This window comes from Culex pipiens, chromosome 1 (genome assembly GCF_016801865.2).
Source record: "Culex pipiens pallens isolate TS chromosome 1, TS_CPP_V2, whole genome shotgun sequence".
Taxonomy (NCBI): domain Eukaryota; kingdom Metazoa; phylum Arthropoda; class Insecta; order Diptera; family Culicidae; genus Culex; species Culex pipiens.
The window spans coordinates 48550495-48574363 of NC_068937.1; the positions used below are offsets into that span (position 1 = coordinate 48550495).

The 23869-nt window shown below is 38.6% G+C and overlaps 1 protein-coding gene across 1 annotated transcript in view; it reads right to left on the reverse strand.

The window, feature by feature from the left end:
- Positions 1-23869, reverse strand: part of LOC120416400 (corticotropin-releasing factor-binding protein) — a 53905-nt gene that overhangs the window by 14944 nt on the left and 15092 nt on the right. Inside the window, exon 3 of the mRNA XM_039578146.2 lies at positions 702-768. Within this exon, the coding sequence (XP_039434080.1) occupies positions 702-768 (67 nt within the window). The remainder of the gene's footprint in view (positions 1-701; positions 769-23869) is intronic.

The window sequence follows — 23869 nt, forward strand, 5'->3', positions numbered from 1 at the left end:
ATTGAATTTGTATTTAACAAATTTAAATTTCTGACAAGTTTCCACAATCTGACAGCGAAAATCTCAAGTAATCACTTATCCAATAACGATTACCCGCGGAAAGCCATCCTTCACAATCTCTTTAGTTTCGCTAAGCTGGGGCTGTTAACCGGTGTATTTGCAAATCGTTAAAAGCTTTACCCTCGGAACGAAAAACCCAACGCAAAAGTTTACTCGGTGTCCCCTTTCTGATCCCAACCAGCCCATAATCGTTATCATTTGCGCGCTCCTCAACGACTGGTTTACGTTAATGTTTAGTGATACTGGAGTTGTGTGACAGTACCTTAAATTAAGTGGCATTTTTTCGGGAGTTTTGATCACATTTGTCTTCAATTTCAAGTACAAGTACAGTAATTTTTAAATAAACTCAGATTTCAAATAATGCAAACCATAAACATTTACTGACATTGATTTTTTTCCCTATATTGTGTTGGTCACGTTCGTCTCAAAAGTTGCCCGGACTGAAACTATGTTCAGAGTACAACAAGTTTCGATCTCGAAAGTTCACACAACAAAAGCTATTGGATATTGCAGCTGACAGAACACTTGTTGAACTCGCACCTTACATGACCCTCGAACTGAATCAGGATTAGTTTCCAATTTTGTTAAGAAACTCAAACTTTTCTCCTTTTTTCCCCCAACACCCAAACGAAATAACTCACCTGTCACGGGATGGATCTTCTCCGGTGGCTTGACGAACTCGAACGGATTCCGGACGGCGTGCCAGGCCTGTTCAGGATGAAAAGGTTAGTAAGAAACAGAGCAAACAACATCGATTAGTGATGATGATGATGAAGAGCAAACAACGCGTTCGACATGTGAGCTGTCGACAGCCGGATTGTCGCCGGAAGCGGAATGGGCCCGTCAGCTGGACCGGGCCGGACCGGAGTGAGAAACGGAAGTAAACACCCAATAAATCTACTTCAGAGTGGGTTGTAATGGTGTGTGGTCGTTAGTGAGGCAGAAGGACACTATGCTTGATCCTGGATGGGGCACTAGAGATGATTGCAATGGCGATGGTGATGATGATGGAACAATATCAAAGTGAGTTGTTTGTTTGCCTGTTGAGACTGAACCACAACAGGATTAATTAATTTATCACCATAACTCTCCTCACCTCTTCGTGGATTGTCTTGGTGGTTATGGCAGGCAGGTAATGGTTTGGAAACTCTTGAACCGATACATGTGGTCAGTTTGATAGCTAATGATTAGTTGGTCGATTGACATTGAAATTGATATTAGCATGTGAACGTGAGTTTCAAACGTTGTTTGGATTACATGATTTTGTCTGTGAGATTGCAAAAATGAAACTTTGCCCTTTTTGGCAGTCACTGATTTTAAGATTTGCAGAAAAAATCACAAAGATACATCCATCCAATATAGTTAGTTAGGCTTGACTTACACAAAATAGAATTATGTTTATCGAAAAGCAGAAAATTTCATAAATGGTTCTCATTCAACACTGAAAATCGAACCAATAGTTCCCAGCAAACGTCGGCTGAAAAATGAGTGCTAATAAGGTGAAGCTGAAAATAACTGATTTTGCACATTTTTTTTTTAATTTAATGGTAAATACCTCGGCAACCACCACCTTGGAGTGTGATCAAGTCTAAAAATGCAAAAAAAAAAATGGAAAACATTTTCGATTTGAAATTAGGTTTTGTAATGATGTTTAACTTAAAAATTACTTTCAAATTTTGTAAGACCGTTTAATATTTTTCCCAAACCTATTATTCAAAAAAATAACTCCGGTACCGTCAATTGGGGCGAATGGGGTCTACTGTCTGAATAGGGACAGCAGTCTTTTTTAAAGCTTTCAGAAGGTTAAAATAAGGATATCGGTGCGTTAATTTAGTTGAACTGTATCCAATCTAACCAAAATCAATCGAAATTATCAAAATTTAGTGTAAGAACCTGGCTAAAACCGCTGTCCCAATTCGTCCCATGTGTCTCGATTCACCTCAGGTGACGATACAGATTTGGCATTATCTTAAATCAGGGGTGCCCAAAGTTTTTGAATATGGGGCAAATTTGAAGCTCAAATAAGCTTGCGAGCCACGTAAAAAATTTATTGTTTGAAAAAAAAATAATTATGTTATTGCAATCTATAATACTAAAAGGCACATCTGTCAGTTAATGTTTTTCTAGATACAATACAAAAAAAATCAAATGTTTCCTATTGTTTTGTTCAAGTAAACTTCCAATCATATTCATTATTTGTAAAAGCAACACATGCAAACAAAAATATCAGAAAACTATTATTTATTACTTATTAATAAATTATAAGCTTTGCTTCTCAAAATTCATGCCTCAAAAAACATAAAAATAAGGTAAAAGCGTATTAACGAAGCCTATATACCACAGTCTAGCCAAGGTCGAGGAATGGTTGAAACATTTTTTAGCTGAAGACAATCGTTTTTTTCACAAATATATTGAAAATGAATAAAAGTATTTAATCAAATGCGCTTGTATTTTCATTGAAATTTAAAAAAATGCTGATTTTTTTTTAAAGTGACACAAACTTTGAAAAATGAAAAATTTTATGTAAAAGTCAAATGCAATTATAATGATGAATTGTTTCAAAAGCATTTATTAACAATTTCATAACAATTTCAATAAATTTTGGTCTGTCTGAATCAGATATTAGTCACTCAGATTCGAAACCCAAATGTCATGATCAAATCCAGAGGTGGATGGTTTATAAGTGCAAAATAAGTTTGAGGCTCAGCCTACTTTAATCAAATATAAATAAAAGTAAATAACGCATTTTGAAATTTACTATTTTCCAGTTCTTTCAAACGTTTAAAATTGTTAGAAATAAGATAGATTTTTCAACAATCTGTTTGTTTCGTGTAATCGGGATCAAAGTATGGATAACTAATAAGTTTTCTATAAACAAAAATATTAAAATTCACAATAAAACTTTAAACTAAACATTAAAAGGTTGGTCAAAGGGCCATTTTACGTGATCACTGAAAAAAGGTCCTCGGGCCACAAAAAATCACCTCGCGGGTCATACTTTAGTCACCCCTATCTTAAATTCAAGTGTTTTTTTGTTTTGCTCCCCTAAAAAATATCCAAAAAAGTCGAACATTTATGGAATTTAACTTTATGTTATGAAGCCAATGCAATCCCCCCCTTCCCCCCCTCATGCATTTTTTTATCAAATAAAAGCTGTTTTAACATGTTTTAAAATTTTTATAAATATTTTGGAACCACAGAGAAAAAGACGTAAAATTTCAGGGGAAAAATATCATAACAGTAAAAATGACTAACTCAATTAAGCAAGTATCAACAATTATATTTCTTATGACATGTTTTATTTTTCTGGAATCAACTGTTCAGAACACACCAAAAACTAAATAAATAAAAAGTTATAATACGTCCATGGTAGAAGGGAAGCTGTTTCGAAATTAAAAACGCCGATGTGGTTAGTTAGACTGTCCAAAATGTTCTGCTTTTATTGTAATCGAAAAGTCCCCCAGAGCCTCACACATGAGGTACTGAGGTTTTGCTTACTGAGCATTAATCGAGCTACTTGCTTTAATCGCGGTGAGGTAAACGAAGTTTAGCTTTGTTCGCAGTTTGAGTTACTGTTGTCGGCTGTGCTGACGATGTTGGTGGCGTCGATCAATTATGCGGAAAGCAATTTCCGTAACTAAAATTTATGATCATAAAAAAACAAAAAAAAATCCCATGGTACGATTTTGAAAAACCTAGCATAAAATTTGAACACTTTGTTCGTGGTTCCCATTTTTATGAACGCTTGTTCACGATTTTGGGAACTTGTTTTCGTGCAAACATCTTGGAATAAATAAGTATTGTATTTCGATTGTATTTTTTTATTTGTATTTTTTCAGATTTTCTTTTCCATGTATATTCATTCAGTCAAAAAATAATATTGAGTGTCCAATCACAATCGGTGATTCACCTCAATTTTAAATACTAAGAAGTTGCCATTTATTCATGAAATATTGTAGCTTTCGCTATTCAGTGATTTCAAATGTAGGAGGTCCTACATGTACAAAAGGGAAAAGGGATACCTTAAAACTAACTTATAAACTATATAAAGAGCGGATCAATGCAGCTGAAAACTGCAATGATTTTTGTCGAAATGCATCAATTATCTTATTGGACATAACATCCAAAGTGTCAACTTCGGCGGTTATTTCGATTTTGTTGCCTTTATTCGATCTTTCAATAAATAAATTGTGACCAAGTTTTACTGAAAACTGAAAAATATTTTTTGGGATGTATGCTTCTAAAATTTACAAACAAAAACAACAGAAATAAAAATTACGATAATAATGGTATACCGTAAAACGGGGTGACTTTGATAACCGGGGTGACTTTGATAGGTTTGAGATTTTTCCGAAAAATGAAGAGTACAACTTAAATACGTACGAAATGGTATTGAGTCATACTGACCGTGGTAGAGAAGTGTTCAAAGTACCTCAAGAAAAACTTTTCATAAAATTTTTAAAAGTTTAAAAAGTTAGTTAACTATAATTAAGAAAATTTTGATGAAAACATTATTTAAATCTTCTCAAAGTGTCATGTTTTTCTCAACGAACATAATTTTGAATCGGAAAACGGAATGGATTTTCGGATTCTTTGGACAATTTTCGACTAAGAGAAGGTTGAATAAGATTGTAAATAATAAATATTATGTGTTTTTGAAACATAAATAAATAAAAATCTCTTGTTTCATAGGCATTTTCAGTTGAACAAATTTCATATAAAATGTGAAAACTTTTGATGTTTGCTTCTAATTCAGTTTTAAATGCAATATTAATCGATAATTATATAAACATAACAAGTTTTAACGAATTTCAGGCAAAATTCTGACTTTTGACCAATTTTACCTAAAATTTATATGTTTTTTGTTAAAAAGCTTATAAACTTAATTAACTAAATATAAACATTGATTTTTTCCTAGAAAACTAAATTAGCAACCTTAGTAATGTTACATTTGACGTAAAAATAAAGTTTGAACACCTTAAATCTGATTTTAACAAGAAAAACTATGGCTATCAAAGTCACCCCGGATTTCAAAATAAGAAATTTTAACATAACTATTTTTTAAAACACTATTGAAAAAACTTTTTTTCAAAAATGGTATATGGACCATGTGTGGGCTACCCCAGTACATGTTTAAAAAATAATAATCTCAAGACAAGCCTTACCAGTTGGAAAATATTCCAAAAATAAAATGAAATCCTATCAAAGTCACCCCGGTTTACGGTACATATTTAAATATATATGTTAGAATATGTACAATGGAATCAAATGTACAATGCATGAAATTAAATTATAAAATAATATCTAATTAATCACAAAATCTCACGTTCAGAGTGGCCGTGGCTGACTGGTTACGGTGTTCGCTTTGTAACTGAATAGTTCTGGGTTCGATTCCCATCTGCTCACAATTAGAAAGTTAAGAACACATAAATTTGAAATGATGAATATGACCGGAATATAAAAGTCTCTCGAGGCGGGGTTCGATCCCCCATCCTTTGGATTGGTAAGCAAAAATGCTAACCACTAGGCCATGACGACATGGTGAGCATGGACTGGAATTAGGAATACTGTTACAGGGAGCGAGTTGTGGCGCTATAACCACGGCAAAAAGTGTCCAGGGCATTCGTGGAAATACAATGTCCCATCCCAGAGGGTCCCGGAGTACCAAACCTTCTTAGCATGGTGCTCCCAACGAATACAACCAAAATCTCGGAGCGTATGGTGGTGTGTCCCCACGCTTCTTCCTCCCCTGTCGATTTAGAATTGTGTTGTTGTTCGAACACTCAGTGCTCAAACTCAACCCAATTACGAGTCATCTCTGCGATACGGCTTTACGCAGTAGGCCTGGCCGCTTTAACGCTTGTGATGTTTCAATGCATTCTAATGCAATGGCGCACTAAAAATGTTAATAAATGACAAGAAGAGTGCTAGGCGTCATCTAACCTAAGGCACTCTCCAGGATCCCTTCGAAAGATTGGCTGCGCTAGGGTCTGATTAGATTAGATTAGATTAGAAATCTCACTTTTAGTTTCCAATATTGATCAAAAGTTCGCGGTTTTTTTTTTCATCTCGTTATTTTCTTGGCATCACCATCTCATTTGACTAAGGGCATCATACATTTTCCATGTCATTGAATAATGACCATTAAGGATATGATGATGAATTATCACTAGCTGTGCACAACGACCACGTCAAAAATCTCATCCCCAGAAGTGTCACACACTTTCCAACCTGAAGCATGCATTCGTAAAACCATCGGTGAGGAGGAGGACAGGCATCATTAATTCTGCAACTGACCCATCCAGAACATCAACTCCAATTGACGGTTGGACTCCGGGGTTAGGTTCTTGTGGTAACACACACTGGACCATATCCATCAGCGGGTATGGAAATGACCCTCTCAGAGGACAACGTGTCATGACAGACCGGTCCGACCGGTGCTTGTTGATTCTAAGTGATGGAAATGGGCACGCGGAAATCCTCAACCAAAGACCACGACGACGAGGTCGAATTTGATTTATTGATTCAACCAAAACAGTTTGCCCACTTCATCAATCAGACGAATGCTTGGGGAATGTTTGTACTGTATTCGATATGTAGATAGATTTTGAAAATGCAAATTTTTGCCTTCTTTACCAAGAAAATTAAAGAAAATTTGACTAGCTGTAATAACTAAAAAGAAATGTTTGAAATAAATCATACACAAAAAAATCACAAAAATCGTTAGAACTCTTCGCCATCAAATCCCTTTCAGGTTTTTCTCAACTCGCGGGTAATTCTCGTGGGCTCTCAAATCGAAAAGAGTTTTCCTTTTGCTTTTCCAACCCCGATGGGGAACATTTTAATTTCAAACTTGCTCCACTTGCTCACATATACCTACAATACGCTCATTCAATCATTGTTCTGCGTTTCTAGCAAATTGAATCATAAATAATTAATTCAAACCCCTCAGAGCTGCTCGGTTTCAGTTTAGCGTGTGAGCCACAATTTACATGAAACTCAACGAAGGGTTTTCCTGAGAAAATTGACTTCCCAAAAAAGCCTTCTTTTGATGAAGAATTCAAAAGGAATATTCATCCCAAAACAAGCGCACGTGACTGCATATCGGTTTATAATTAGCGAAGTTGCTTCAATTTAATTATCGTCAGCATTCCGAGCAACCAACGACGCAAAAGCTTCCTCGGAAAATTTATGGGTGTATCGTTCCGCAAGGATCCGCAAATTTGGCCCCCTACTGATGCTGCTGCAAAGTGCGTGCTGCAATAAAATTTAATTTTCCTCTCCCTAACAAGGGGGATCCAAACCCCAAAGAGACAGAAAGACTGTGGTGACTAACTCAATTAAGCGAGGGGGCTACATTTTCCCACGAAACGATGGGGACAACTTTCGTGCTGAGTTTGGTGTGGTTTTGCTGGTTTCGGTTAACTGTTGTGAGGAAAACAACACTTTGCGTAGGAGTGCACTCGGAGTTACGTTTTGCCTTCCTCACTGAGGTAAGGCTATAATCCTGCTCTAAAAATGAACTTTCTATTAAAAGCTCCTAGACCCACCTTCATGTATACATATCGACTCAGAATCTAAAACTGAACAAATGTCTGTGTGTGTGTATGTGTGTGTGTATGTGTGTGTGTATGTGTGTGTGTATGTATGTATGTGACCAAAATTCTCACTGAGTTTTCTCAGCACTGGCTGAAACGATTTTGATCGAACCAGTTGCATTCGACTTGGTTTAGGGTCCCATACATCGCTATTGAATTGTTTGAAGTTTCGATAACTAGTTCAAAAGTTATGTATAAAAATGTGTTTTAACATATATCCGGATCTCATTATATAGCATGTAAACAATGTCCGGATCCATCATCCGACCCATCGTTGGTTAGGTAATTGAAAGACCTTTCCAATCAGTCCAAAACATTGAAGATCTAGCAACCCTGTCTCGAGTTATGACCACTTAAGTGATATTTATGTACTTTTTTGAAGCCGGATCTCACTTAAATGTATGTAAACTATGTCCGGATCCATCATCCAACCCATCGTTGGTTAGGTAATTGAAAGGACTTTCCAATGAGTAAAAAGCATTGAAGAACTGACAACCCTGTATCGAGTTATTACCACATGAGTTATACATTGTGTTCTTTTTTTCTGGATCTAAAAAAATGCTGAAACCACTCATATACCCATTTTTGGTAAAAAGTGAGGAAGGCATCAACCACATAGGTGGATTAAGTTAGTTTTTCATATATTTTTTAAAGAAAAGAATGAAGTTGCATTTTGGTCAACACACATTTTTCCAGTTCAAATGAATTTGTACAATTTTGACAAAGTTTATAAGTACCTTTTGTTTATGTTGAAGAATATAATAATATCAATTTAACTGCAGATGTAATCCATGCAATTTGTGTTAAGTAAAGCTCAAAGAAGCTTTAATTCAAATTTCATCATTAAATAAGTTTAAAAAATCTTCTTTCACAAATGGGTCATTCTCTGCCAACTCACACAGCAGTTGCCCCGACCCCTCTTCGATTTGCGTGAAACTTTGCTCTAAGGGGTTATTTTGGTTCTTGATCATAAATCCGAGGTCCATTTTTCGATATCTCGTGACGGTGGGGCGGTACGACCCCTTTCATTTTTCTGGTTTTTTTACTTAGACACGTTTTTCAATGGTTTGTAGCTCGCAACCGTGATGAGATAGAAATTTGGTGTCAAAGGGACTTTTGTGTAAAATTAGACGCCCGATTTGATGGGGAGCGGCCTTGGCTGACTGATTACGGTGTTCGCTTTGTAAGCGAATGGATCTGGGTTCGATTCCCATCTGCTCCCAACGAGAAAGTTAAGAACACATAGGGGGAGAGGGGGTAATATGCACCCCCTAAGGGAAAACTGTGATTTCTCAACCATTACAGCATTACTGTGGAAGAATTTTGTTCGATGTTCTAAAACAACTATTGTTCTTCGTCATCCATGAGAAAAAAGTCTTAAAAAACTTCAAAATTGTTCGAAAATATCAAATTTCTAAAAACATTTTTCATTCATTTCAAACAACCATGTGGGGCAATATGCACCGCAACATTGGGGCATAATGCACTACAACAACGGGGCAAAATGCACCACAACATGGGGCAAAATGCACCGGGTAAAAGCAGTTTTCACTAGTCACCACTAGATGACACCGCTGTTTTTACAAAGGAGCTTCACAGCGGTGCATTTTGCCCCGACCACGCTTTTTGCAGAAAATTTAATTATAAATGCATTTTTTTATGTTTTTGGACTCATCTATCTACAGAATAGTGAAGATTATGGCAAAAACTATATACCTCAACACTTACAATAACAATAAATGCTTTTTATATTGTCCAAAAATCATAATGAAAGTTCAATGAAAATTAGATGAAAACACATCATTTTAAAGTTTTGCAAATAACTTAAGCTGTTTTTATACTACGATGCTCAAATTTTTCCAGCATGGTTAAGCAATGTTAAGCTTTCAATTTCTATGATTTTTTCCCTGGAAAATTCTTCCAAATACCGAGAAAAGCAGGGGGTGCATTTTGCACCGGGGGTGCATATTACCCCCTTTCCCCCTAAATTTGAAATGATGAATATGAACGAAAAATCAAAGTCGCTCAGGGCGGGGTTCGATCCTCCGTCCTTTGGATTGGTAAGCAAAAATGCTAACCACTAGGCCATGATGACTTGATGAGCGTGGACTGGAATTAGGAATACTATTACAGAGAGCGAGTTGTGGCGCTATAACCACGGCAAATAGTGTCCAGGGCATTCGTGGAAATACAATGTCCCATCCCAGAGGGCCCGGAGTACCAAACCTTCTTAGCATGGTGCTCCCAACGAATACAACCAAATCTCGGAGCGTATGGTGGTGTGTCCCCACGCTTCTTCCTCCCCTGTCGATTCAGAATTGTGTTGTTTCTCGAACACTCAGTGCTCAAACTCAACCCAATTACGAATCATCTCTGCGATACGGCTTTACGCAGTAGGCCTGGCCGCTTTAACGCTTGTGATGTTTCAATGCATTCTAATGCAATGGCGCACTACAAATGTTAATAAATGACAAGAAGAGTGCTAGGCGTCATCTAACCTAAAACACTCTCCAGGATCCCTTCGAAAGATTGGCTGCGCTAGGGTCTGATTAGATTAGATTAGATTAGAAATTAGACGCCCGATTTGATGGCGTACTCAAAATTCCGAAAAAACGTACTTTTTGTCAAAAAAAGTTAAAAAATAGTTTTAAAATCGCTGCCATTTCCCGTTACTCAACTGTCAAAAATCGTGAGATATGTCATTATTTGGGAAATTTAATGTACTTTTCGAATCTGAAATAACCCAGAAGGATCATTTTTTTCATTTAGAACAAAATTTTTCATTTTAAAATTACGTGTTTTTTCTAACTTTGCAGGGTAACATTTCAGAGTGTAACAATGTTCTACAAAATTGTAGAGCAGACACAACAATCGTCCAAGGGGTCATTCTTATGCAAAATTAGCTGAACTTTCCGAAAAAAAAAACTTTCAAAAGTACACGATTGAGTTTTTGGGGTTAAAAATTCGAAAAACTGGTTAAAAAATGGTCAAAATCATAACTTTTTCAAAAAACTTTTTTGTAAAATTCTGATAACTCGTGAAAAATACATGCAAACCCCTTATGGTTAAGTAGTGTGCTGACCACGGGGACGCGCTGTCTTGTTTTTGCATGCTCATTTTCATTTCTATTGTGTCGCTGTTTGTGTGCTTGGGTGAGTGGTTATTATATATAGGTGAAGGGATTTTATTAAATGATCGTTATATTGCATTGTTATATTTAATTGATTATATAACCACTCTATATTTAACACTTAACACATTATACAAAACACATATGAAACTGTAAACTGGAGCGTTTGGTACGGTATGTCCACGCATCCTTCCTCCCCTGTAGATTCTGTGAAATGTGATCCGTTTTCAGAATCCTCTCTGCGGTAAACACAACGTAGTAGGGCTGGCCGCTTTAATTTTTGCAATACATTTTCGGGTGTTCTCGGATGTACTGCAATTATTAATAATGACAAGAAAAGTGCTTGGGGCGTAATCTAATCACAAGGCTTTCCAGCATGCTCTAAAACTTTGTAGAACATTGTTACACTCTAAAAAATAACCCTGCAAAGTTAGAAAAAACACGAAATTTTAAAATGAAAAATTTTGTTCTAAATGAAAAAATGACCCTTCTGGGTCAATGTTGATTCGAAAAGTACATTAAATTTTCCATAAAATGACATGTTCCAAAAAAATTTACAGTCGAGTAACGGAAAATGGCAGAGTTCTTAAAACTTTTTTAGTGTTTTTTTTTCTATGAAAAATACGTTTTTTCGGAATTCTGAGTACGCCATCAAATCGGGCGTCTAATTTTACATAAAAGTCTCTTTGACACCAAATTTCTATCTCATCACCATTTCAGGCTGCAAATTATTAAAAAAAACACCTCTTTTTTCGCATGTTCAAAAATGAAAGGGGTCGTACCGCCCATCCGTCACGAGATATCAAAAAACGGACCTTCGGATTCGTTATAGGGGACAAAAGTTACTACTTAGGACAAAGTTTACGCAAATCGAAGAGGGATCGGGGCAACTTACCCACATTTTGTTGGAAAATGTCGAAATTTTATCTTGTTTTTCACAAATTTATGTTGATACACACTTTCGAAAGGCAATGCAATCTTTTGTTTTTGAAATTATACTGATTAAGTCGGTTAAACTATTGATTTAAACCTATGGGTTTGTATGGGAACTCTGTGCACACTTGTGACACGTAGTACAATTTTACTTTCGAAACACACTTGTGACACGTGCTTTTCAGATTTTTGTTTACATAATTTACTATATCTTTTAAATGGTGTAACCAAATTAGTTGAAACTTGGAGCGTTTGTTAAGCGATAGTATACGAACCGATTGCTTCAAAAAGTTTGGCTCTATCATTCAAAGTTTTGAAAATATATATCATCAAACTTTAAAAATCGTTTTTCTCGAATAGTACTAAATGGTCGTTGTCACAAGATAGCACACAACAGACGATTTATTGATAACATTTGCAGGTGGAAACAAAAGCAATAAATATGTCTAATAAAACAGAGAATAAAAAAAACCCCTAAACAATCTGACACTTGATAAAAAAAGGTGCAGTGGTAATGTCAGAGGCATAACCAGCATAACGAACCATTTATAAAAATGTGAAGACTAGTTCCTATAGCCACCACTTGGAGACGCGTGCGAGCAGAGCGGAGCTCTTCTTGCTTTAGCAGTCAACCCCCACCACGCTTTCATTGCTTCTTTCGCTGCAGCCTAGGAAGTGCCCTCTTCCACGGTTCGAACAATACTGAGCAATACCATTGGATGAACCTATTTATAATTTTTCGTGTAGGCAAAAAAGCAAAGCAATCCACTTTAACGACCCCCGGGTCTTTGTGGTCTCTGTTGCAAGTTTCTGCTCATTTCTAAGCGTCCGAAGGTTTTTTTTGTTCTTAACATATTTTTTATTAGGTCCTTTTAGGTGCTGCAACCAGGTTAGAACCGAGGATCGGTTTAAAATCTAATATATAATAATAAAATAAAAATAAAACTCCTTGCACTCCATACTTGGAGATCATGTAACTGACGAGCGTTACTTGGTCCAAGCGGGTCTTGCAGGTCTTGAACCTGCCGATGTACTCGGAGAAAATGCCCCACAGCTCAGCCGAACTGTACACAGCAAAAAATCCGATGGTAAAATCGCATGAAAAAGCATGCACATCACCTTCGTCAAAATAAACACTTAATATTACACACTGCATGTACAATTTTTGCAAACACAAAAAAAAGTTGCAACCGACGGGATTCAAACCCAGCACCAACAGTAAGGACTGGCGCCTTAGCCCACTCGGCCATCAGACCGATGAAGAATGGAAAGGATAAACACATATATCCAGAGTTTTTTTTGAAAAGGACCAATAAACTATTGTCTTTCATATGTTTATAGGACCTAATCAAAAAAAACTCTAGATATGCTCTTGACATTTCGGTCAAGTAGGTTTCCCATACTGATGGGCTACATATTTCAGAGTGTAAAATCACATAAAATTGCATAAAATAATGCAATATTTATTTTACACCCAGGCCTTTTACACGCAGCTGGATTACTACTTTTTTAGCTGTGTAGAGCACCTCCCCGGCTTTCTCCTCCGTGGCTCCACCGTCTCGGGAGCCACCGTGGCTGTTCCTGCGGGTCGAGGGTGATCCTTCGAATTTCCGTCCGGAACTGCGCCCGGCAGCGGAGGAAACTCCGCCGTCGTGAACGCCGGAACTGCTGGACTCTGCTTCTCCGCCTTCCTTGCCGGCGGTTTTGGTTTCGACGCCTGCTGGCGCCTTCGGATGAAGTCCGCACGCTTGGAGCAGCTGCGGTCCGTGGCTTCGTGGGCTCCAGAGCAGTTGGCACCAGAGCTGAAAATGTCAGGGGTCCTGACGCGAAAATCGGCGACGCATACACGATTTTTTCAGATCCATTCACTGAACCGCAAAACTGTGACATAAACAAACCCGACTCAGTCGTGAGTGCCCTAGCTCACTGAGCAGCTGCAATGCGAGGCAGTAGTCGACCAACGCTCATTCGACGTTGCACGCACACACATAAAGAAACAAGTTTTTACACAAAAAGTTGGTATTTATGCGTGGAAATGTAATTTTGAATATAAGTTATGGTTGTTTTAGGTGTTTTGCACAGTCTAGAACTATTCAATTGTTTAAAAATAGTCAAAATAGTGTTTAGAGAGGATTTTACGAGTCAGTCATACGACACGAATTGAGTGAGTTTAGCTCATTTTTTCACGTCTCTCATTCTCCAGCAGCCGACCGGCACGAGTCAGGCGGCAGTGGTTGAACGGACACAGTAGGCTTATAGTCAGATGCTAGCAGTGAACTGACATTTTGGTTTGCTTCATGTGTACGCTGGGTTGGAAACATTTTGCAGGCCTGGTTGGCACACCGCTTCGGCTCTGCTTCTTGGACTTTGCACTCGTTCGTCTTGTGGGGACCCCCACAGTTGTTGCACCTCCCCTTGAGGTGACAGTTCCTGGTTGCATAACCCAGCTGCAAGCAGTTCCTGCACTGAGTCACGTTCGGCCGCTTGTTCCGGTAGGCCTCCCACCGGATGATAGTGCTTGGCACAACCTTCATTGCAGAGAGCTTCTTCAGGTTAGTGTATCCCTTGGGGAAGACAACAATATACGGAGTTTCGTCCACGGTGGACTTTTCCTTCCGCTTGATGACATGCACCTCCAGCGCGTCCAGCTTGAGATCCCTCTTCAGCAGGTACTTGACCTCGTCCGATTTCAGTTCATCAGATAAACCACGAAGAACTACCCGATGATTTCGTTCGCTCCGTCGTTCGTGGTTGTAGAATTCCACTTTCTTCTTCTTGAGGAGCTCTTGCAACTTGTCAAAATCTTTGACAGAGAAGCAGGTCACTTGGTTCGGGTTAGTTTGTAGATCGGGTCGAAACCAAGTTTAAAACTTTCCACTATCGCCACGAGCTTGTAAAAATCCGTGGTGTTCTTCACCACCAAAGGTGGTTGCTTTTGTTTACCTGCCGACTGGCCGGGTGGTGGAACCGCCGGAGCGTCTCCTCCTCCTGCTGGGCTGGCATTGTTGTTGTTTTTGTTATCCGCTAGCGGGCTGAACTTGTTGTTGTTGAGCAGATTCTGCTCCACTTTTTCTTCTCCGACGACAGCTCCGGTGACCTCAGGGGACTTCTTCCGCTTCCGATTTCCAGGGATGAGTTGAAAATCATCCGTTTCGGAGGTCTCTTCCACCTCCATCCGTCAAACAACTCGAGGCACGCGAACGTAGCCTTTAGGGCGCACTCCACACACGTCTGCCAGGCGTCCGAAGGTTATGTGTGGTGAGTCACCCAAAACCTCTTTTACGCAAATGGACCGACATTTTACTTCCCCATCCGATAGAAGGCCAGGAGGATAAGGCGGGAATCGAACCCACGCCCCATAGCAACTTAGGGATCGGCAGCCGAAGCCGCTAACCACCGCGCCACGAGGCCCTCATAGCTCCCAAAAAGTCGGGGCATAGTTTTTTTATATACAATAAGAACGGCAAGATGTTCTTAGCTTACCTGTACACTGCCCACCATTGAAAAAACGGCTAATATCCACTTTTGGCAAAAACGAGATATTAGCACCAGGCGGTAGAGGATGTTCGAACACATCTCCTGGAACTTGAATTTCACTGAAATATTGTTTAGACTTGGCTGCCGATGCGAAAAACCAAACGGCTAATATTCCACTCTTATGGGAAATTGCCTTGACGGAGATTTTGTGACAAACACTAAAACGCGTTTTTCTCGGAATACTTGATTGGGCATAATAGCCGAATTTTCAATTATGGGCAGTATAGAGCCCTAAGACGAAGTTCTTCGTCAAAAGAAAAAAGAAACATTGGTCAATTAAAGCTTTTATCAAACTTGGGCAATGTTTTTTTCTATGATTTAAAAAATAACGTGAAATGAAGATTCAATTTACTATTCTCCTCCTCCGTGTACGCACGAGTGCAAGCAGCAGTCAAGTGCTCAGTGCTCCATCGTTTTTTCGAAATTTTTCGCCGTAATTTACCGTGATTAGCCGCGAGTTTGCTCCACCAGCATGCCAAGGGCCGGCCGTGGCCGTGGCAGTTCGAGTGCGGCCTCGAAAAACCCGCGAAGTTCGTCTACCGGCCGTGTGCAAAAAGGTAAACAAACCAACGCCGTGTCGACCGCCATCGCGCAGGAGAGAGTGAGCGCAGAAGGAATCGACAAAAAGTTACTACATCCCGGATATGTTCCGAGATCACCAGTACGAACCCGTTCCGGTACCTCCGGTGCCACGACCAGTGGCACATCAACATCCGCCAACATCCCCATCAAGAACGAGTTCCAGATGCTGAGCGACGATGAAGAAAACAACAACAACAACACCGACGGTAGCAGCACTACCGACGACGACGACGACGATGATGGTCGTGCACGGAAAAAAGTGCCGACGTCAAAAAAGAACAACTCTCCAGCGGAACGTAGACCACCTCCAATTTTTGTTTTGGACACGTTGGCGGACGATGTTGACGAGTTGCTGGAAGGCCTCGGATATTGTCTGAAAATCGGTAAGTCGGCAGTGCAAGTGATTACACTGAGCAAAAAAGATTTCGACCTGGTGCTTGAAGAACTGAAGCGTAGCAACTTCAACTTCTACACATACGACCCAGAGAAGCCCCCTGTTAAGGTCGTCTTGCAGGGTTACCAAGACCGTCCGATCGCCGACCTGAAGCGACACCTCTCGAACGCCGGAATAAAACCGCGGGAGATTAAAGTGCTCTCGCGCAAGACAACGGTCACGGGTGTGCACACTCTGTACCTGTTGTACTTCGACCGCGGCACCGTCAAGATCCAAGACCTGCGGCGGACTAAAACATTGGACGGTTTTTGGGTAAACTGGCGGTTTTACTCCAAGAACCCGACGGACGTAGCGCAATGCCACCGTTGCCAGAAATTCGGACACGGCTCGCGGAACTGCAACCTCCGGCCCCGCTGCGTGAAGTGCGGTGAATCACACCTCTCCGAGGCGTGCGCACTGCCACGAAAGGCGGACTTGGGGGACAAGGCAGAACAAACCAAGCCGCGCGTAAAGTGCGCGAACTGTGACGGCAACCATACCGGCAATTACCGCGGATGCGTCGCGCGCAAGGCCTACCTCGAGGAGCAGGAAAAGAGGAAGAAGAAAGCCCACCCTCCTCAGCGAAGTACGAGCGCAGCCGTTCCTGCAGCTGGACAGCCTACGGTTCCAGCGGACAACCCAGCGATCCCTCCTGGATGGGGGCGTTCGTTTGCCAGCGTGGTCGCTGCCGGTAGCGGCGATGCGGCCCAGCAAGGAGTCACCGGGGAAGATCTCTTTACCCTGCCGGAGTTCTTTGCTCTCGCGGGGGAGATGATGACGCGGTTTCGGAGCTGCCGTAACAAGGCGGAGCAATTTCTGGCCCTCGGGGAGCTGATGATCAAGCACATCTATAATTGATTATTTTTGTCTGTGATCTAGTTTTAAGCTTTCTCTTTATCTATCCTTTTCCCATTGCACTTTCTGTAAGTTTTTTGAAAACTTTTTCTTACTCTTGTCAATTCCATAGTTATAAGTAATAATTTTTCGATTGAATTACGATGTAAAACACAGCTGAAAGGAACACCAAAACTCTGTTATATACCTAAATGAACTCATTGTAACTTGGATTATTCACAAATAAAACCGAATTGAATTGAAAATTTACTATTCTGACAACCAATAATAAAATCCTTTTTATAATCATTTTGCCCTGGAACTCCATAAAGTTACCAAATCAAATTTTCCCTGCATGCAGCAAGCTGACAAGCAACCGTTTTTCAGAAGGAAGTAAATCTAATGAAGAAAGGTGCACCCTTCACTAACGGACTGCTGCACGCCTGATGGCAGAAGGGAAGCAATCTTTGTAGGATGCGATGTGTGTGGTTTTGCCTCTCAAGGGAAAAAAGTATCAACTCAACAAGAACTTCCTGACAGGTGATATTCAGATAGGATCATTTTGGAGTAAGTGTAGCTTTATTTCACCCAACATGCATTATTGGACAATCCTTTAAATTCTTAAAAATGAGTTTTAAAAATTCTTTAAGCATTAAATAATCAAATCAATATAAACTTCTTTCCCCTCCCACAACAAGCACCGTATGCGTTTAAACTTTATTAATATCGCATGATAAATTCTCCTGGCGTGTGTCGCCTCGAGAGCGACGTGGCTTGGCTCCTGAAGCGTGGGAAAACGATTTTCCTTGGCCACAATCTTGAGCGCAAGAGGGCGCACTTTGCATCAATCATACTTGGGCACAAAATGAAGAAATAAGAAGAAAAAAAGAGTTTAAAGTATGAGGACGACACCCACCAGCAGTGTGCAGCGCAAGGAAATGATCTGTATCACTGCTCAATTGTCACGTTTTGCCGGGATCCCTGACACGGCACTTGAGTTACCGGATTCCGGGAAAGGATTTAAATCGCCGGGATGGGATAAGACCAATTGCTGCAGGCGAAGATTATCGGTTGCTGGGCAGAGATGCAGCTTGGATGCAGCAAAAGCGGGTTTGAGGATGTGCATTTTGATGCAATGAATCACAGTTGAACATTTCTGTGAGGAATTAATCAACGATTATTTTTTTTTATGCGACTTTTATTTCATTGAACAGCTACTTAGCTTGGAATAGAATTGATTTAAGAACAACTGAGCATTCTTTAGTCAAAATGTGCAACAATTTTTCAATTCTCATACATTTGGTGCGTCACCAGGAACCTAACTCGACCTACCACAATATCCATGACATGACATAACCCCACTAGACCAGTGCTGAACATAAATCAGTGGCGTCATCTCTCCTTCTGCCTCAACAAGTGAGCAAGGAGCATGCTAAGCTTACGTGTCATAATCTTTAGCGAAGCATGGAGCAGATGCTGGTTAGTAGAGACTTCATGGCATATAAAATGAGGAATTTTGGATTGAATTTGGAAGTTCTATTTTCTATTCGATGCGTTGCTCAAGATTATTTAAAAAAAATACTGCCTGTATTAATATTACGACAACTTTATATATTTTAGAATTTTCTCAATATTCCGTTTATTAGGTTAAGTATATTCAGTAACACTTTGGAACAATTTCACAATTTGAATCATTATCATGTTGCAAAACGCCAACCTTATCCAAAGATGAAAGGGTTCCCTTTTCACCAACAATAAGCCAAATTAAAGGTGATGTACATTAATTATTCACGACCTTTTCAAAAATTTCAACTTTTGACAGAGTGCCCCGGATGTCATGCCATGGATGAAACCGGTTAATCTTGGCTTGAAAGTGGAGGATAATTAAAAATTAAGAACCTTTCCAGCAGCACCCCTTACAAGAACATGCCGCAAAGGTCATCGGGAGTGGAGGAGAGCTTCAAACCAACCTTTTGTTGAGGAAAATTACTTCCGTAGAAGGCTGAAGGTTGCGTCTAAAATTTTGACGTGATGAATTTGAGAAAGAAAAAAAAACCTCTTGATGGTATTCTAACACCGTGATGAGCATCTTAAAACGAATTCAAATTAACAGACATTCTTATCCATGTTAATTTGGTAAACCTCAACCTCAATTTCTTGGGAATACCTCGAATTCCGTCTCTATTTTTGGCACGTTAAGGAGCCGTGTGTGTTGCGGGCGTCTTGCTGGAAATTCCTCAGGCAAAGCTCATCTTTGAGTTCTTCGACAACGGCATCAACACGATGGCTGATGCCTCCAGGTTAATCTTTGTTGTGTAAAATTTGAGCCAAAGTTAATTAAGACAGATTACGCTGTCGGATGGTTGGTTGGTAACTTCAAAACATGAGCAATTCTCTACGAAATCGGTCTTTTTTCTTCAATTTTAATTTTTGTATTTTTTAATCCGTCTGAAACTTTTTTGGTGCCTTCGGTATGCCCAAAGAAGCCATTTTGCATCATTAGTTTGTCCATATAATTTTCCATACAAATTTGGCAGCTGTCCATACAAAAATGATGTATGAAAATTCAAAAATCTGTATCTTTTGAAGGAATTTTTTGATCGATTTGGTGTCTTGTGCAAAGTTGTAGGTATGGATATGGACTACACTGGAAAAAAATAATACACGGTAAAAAAAAATTGGTGATTTTTTTATTTAACTTTTTATCACTAAAACTTGATTTACAAAAAAACACTATTTTAATTTTTTTTTATTTTTTGATATGTTTTAGAGGACATAAAATGCCAATTTTTCAGAAATTTCCAGGTTGTGCAAAAAATCATTGACCGAGTTATGAATTTTTTAATCAATACAGATTTTTTCAAAAAATCGAAATTTTGGTCGTAAAAATTTTTCAACTTCATTTTTCGATGTAAAATCAAATTTGCAATCAAAAAGTACATTAGTGAAATTTTGATAAAGTGCACCGTTTTCAAGTTATAGCCATATTTAAGTGACTTTTTTGAAAATAGTCGCAGTTTTTCATTTTTTTAAATTAGTGCACATGTTTGCCCAGTTTTGAAAAAAATATTTTTGAAAAGCTGAGAAAATTCTCTAAATTTTGCTTCTTCGGACTTTGTTGATACGACCATTAGTTGATTTGAGATATTGCAATGCATAGGTTTAAAAACAGGAAAATTGATGTTTTCTAAATCTCACCCAAACAACCCACCATTTTGTATCGTCAATATCTCAGCAACTAATGGTCCGATTTTCAATGTTAATATATGAAACATTTGTGAAATTTTCCGATCTTTTCGAAAAAAATATTTTCAAAATTTTCAAATCAAGACTAACATTTCAGAAAGACCAAACATTCAATATTACGCCCTTTTGATATGTCATGATTTAAAATTTTTGAAAATATTTTTTTCGAAAAGATCGGAAAATTTCACGAATGTATCATATTTTAACATTGTAAATCGGACCATTAGTTGCTGAGATATCGACATTAGAAAATGGTGGGTTGTTTGGGTGAGACTTAGAAATCATCAATTTTCCTGTTTTTAAACCTTTGCATGTCAATTTCTCAGCAACTAAGGGTCGTATCAACAAAGTCCGAAAAAGCAAAATATAGAGAATTTTCTCAGCTTTTCAAAAATATTTTTTTCAAAACTGGGCAAACATGTGCACTAATTAAAAAAAATGGAAAACTGCGACTATTTTCAAAAAAGTCACTTAAATATGGCTATAACTTGAAAACGGTGCACTTTATCAAAATTTCACTAAAGTACTTTTTGATTGCAAATTTGATTTTACATCGAAAAATGAAGTTGACAAATTTTTACGACCTGAATTTCGATTTTTTGAAAAAATCAGTATTGATTAAAAAATTCATAACTCGGTCAATGATTTTTTGCACAACCTGGAAATATCTGAAAAGTTGGCATTTTATGTCCTCTAAAACATATCAAAAAATAAAAAAAAATAAAATAAGTGTTTTTTTGTAAATCAAGTTTTAGTGATAAAAAGTTAAATAAAAAAATCACCAAATTGTTTTTACCGTGTATTATTTTTTTCCAGTGTAGTCCATATCCATACCTACAACTTTGCCGAAGACACCAAATCGTTCAAAAAATTCCTTCAAAAGATACAGATTTTTGAATTTTCATACATCATTTTTGTATGGACAGCTGCCAAATTTGTATGGAAAAATTTTATGGACAAACTAATGATGCAAAATCGCTCCTTTGGGCATACCGAAGGCACCAAAAAAGTTTCAGTCGGATTAAAAAATACAAAAAAAAATCGAATGACCGAAATCCTAGAGAACTGCTCACATGTGGAATTAATTTGCCAAATTGTTGCGGAGATTTCGCGTGCAGGAGTACCAGATTGGCATTACAAGACGGGACTCAACTGGGGACGAGTGAAATTAGAAAACATCAACTGAACATAATTAACAATTGAAAGAGAGCAAAAACACAGCACAGGGAGGGTGACTACCATACACGAAAATAAGTCAATTTTCTATATCGTGAATTGTGTTCACAAATTTGAGCACCACGAAAGAATATATTCGCAAATGCACCATACTTAAGGGATTACATACATGTAAATCGGCAAAAATGTCAGAGGTTGGCATGAGCACATACTTAAACATTTTTCAAAATCTGTTTTCAGGGCATTAAAATATACATTTTCATCTATTAACAAAACAAATTTGAAGACATTTGGTTGTATCATTGCCGAGATATAGCTTGTTGAAGTTAGCAGTTTCAAAAAACGGGTGCCACGATATCTCAACATTGCTTCGACCAAATCGGCTCAAAATTTTGTTGAAGACTCGTTAAACCAGTCCCGTGTGCATGACGAAGGCCGATTTTAAAAAAGTTTATTTAAAAAAAAATTAAAATATTTTTCTGTTTTCCATATAAAAAATCGACAGTTTTTGATTTTTTTATTTTCTGAAAATTTAAAATTTTAAAATCGGGCTTCTTCATGCACACGGGTTATGTCTTGGGAGTTTTCACCCAAAATTTCAGCCAATTTGATCCGTCTCATCTCGAGATATCGTGGCACCCGTAAATCAACTTGGTGTTCAGAGAAAAACGCTCAGAAAGTTAGACAGTTTGCTTTGCGCATGGCAAAATTCTGAGCTTAAATCGTCTCTAACTAAGTTAAATCATGAAATATCTTCATGAAACTTGCAGGAGTGATAGAAAATCATCTTTTAAGTGGATTTAATAAATTTCTGTAATATGAAATTTTGTGATTTTCTACATGTATGTAACCCCTTAATACTCATGAATAAATTCCTTCGTGGTTCTCAAAGTCATGAACACAATTCACGACTACGGAAATAGATTTTTTCTGTGTAGATCGAAATAAACGCCTCTAATGTTAAAAATCACCACAAAAAAAAAATATTTAAACGATGATAAAAAAAGTGTTTCAAGAATGTTACAAATTTGAATAATTATATATTTTTTTCTTGATATGGGCTTTTAAACAGCACGTATTCAAAAAAATATTTTCTAAGCTTCAAAGGTATTTTATTTAAAACATAATTTTCGCCAAAAATACACATAAAGAAAAGTGTCTATGCTATATGTAAAACTGCCTTACTCTAACCGTTCTCAGGCTCAGAGGGTAGTCCAAGCAAGCTCCATCGAGTTGATATCTGGATAGAACACTTTTTTGATTTGAGTTTTAAGATAGTGCTGATTTTCACTATTTTGCTAATATTGCGCGTCCTAAGAAATAATCAGTTTTGGTGATTATCTTGAAGGGGTCTTTAAGATAAGAGCGCAAGCATTTTTTCAATCCATCGCAGTAACCGTTTTGATTTCCGCTTTTCATTGCTGTCAGTTCCACTCAACTTTTTATGTTAATTTGTTTTCGTACTGCGTTTCTTTTTGAAAAAATAAAACTTGCTATTTATTTTAAATTGATCTGCTTCTTTCATTTGCAAGGTGTCTACGCCGAGACACCTCTTTGCAGCCAGGTCCACACAAGGGAAAGGGCCAGTGGAATGTATTAAATGATCTACTTCCGGATGGTGGATGACAATCAGGTCGAGCGGACGGATTCACGATCACTTGCCATGAGGCGATTTATTAACTGAGAGCTGGTTATAGGATTCGATCGGAGTTTTATACGTCAGTGGCATTTATCGCAAACAGTGGGGATTTGTACTAACAAAGCGCAATAGAGATCTGCTTGGGGCAGTGTACAAATTCTGGTGAGCAGAGATGAGGAGCAAGTCTCAAGGCCATGTGCACAACCGAGCAAGAAATGGGGTCCTTAAGGGTCACAATTTTTTATGGGCCTCAACATAAAGGCCCCCAATGGAAACCCGATTCCAAACTTGTTAATTACATCTCAAACTTCTTATAAGCTAGCTTCTTTCTTCGTCTTGGGAGGTCGCCGAATAGCTGGGCGACTCGTCTTCTTCGAGGTTGTTCCCTGGTAAGAGGTTGTATCAGGTGTTTGTATCAGGCACACTATTACATCTGACCGGTCGTAGACAGCGCCCGAGGGGAACCTTGACGCTCACGACCCGCACTAGTCCGTCCGACTGGACGAACAGCGATGATACGGCTCACGCTCTATCGGAGAGGGGGAGGAAGGGGGGATTAGCTTGTTTCAGGAGGATCAGCTTGCCGACCAGAAGGTTCGGCTGCCGGTACAGATTATTGATGTGCTAGAGCTGGTGAAGGTCAAGTGAAGGTTATCCGTTGCCCACAGTTTGCAGCACTGATTGGATTTCCGTTGAATTAC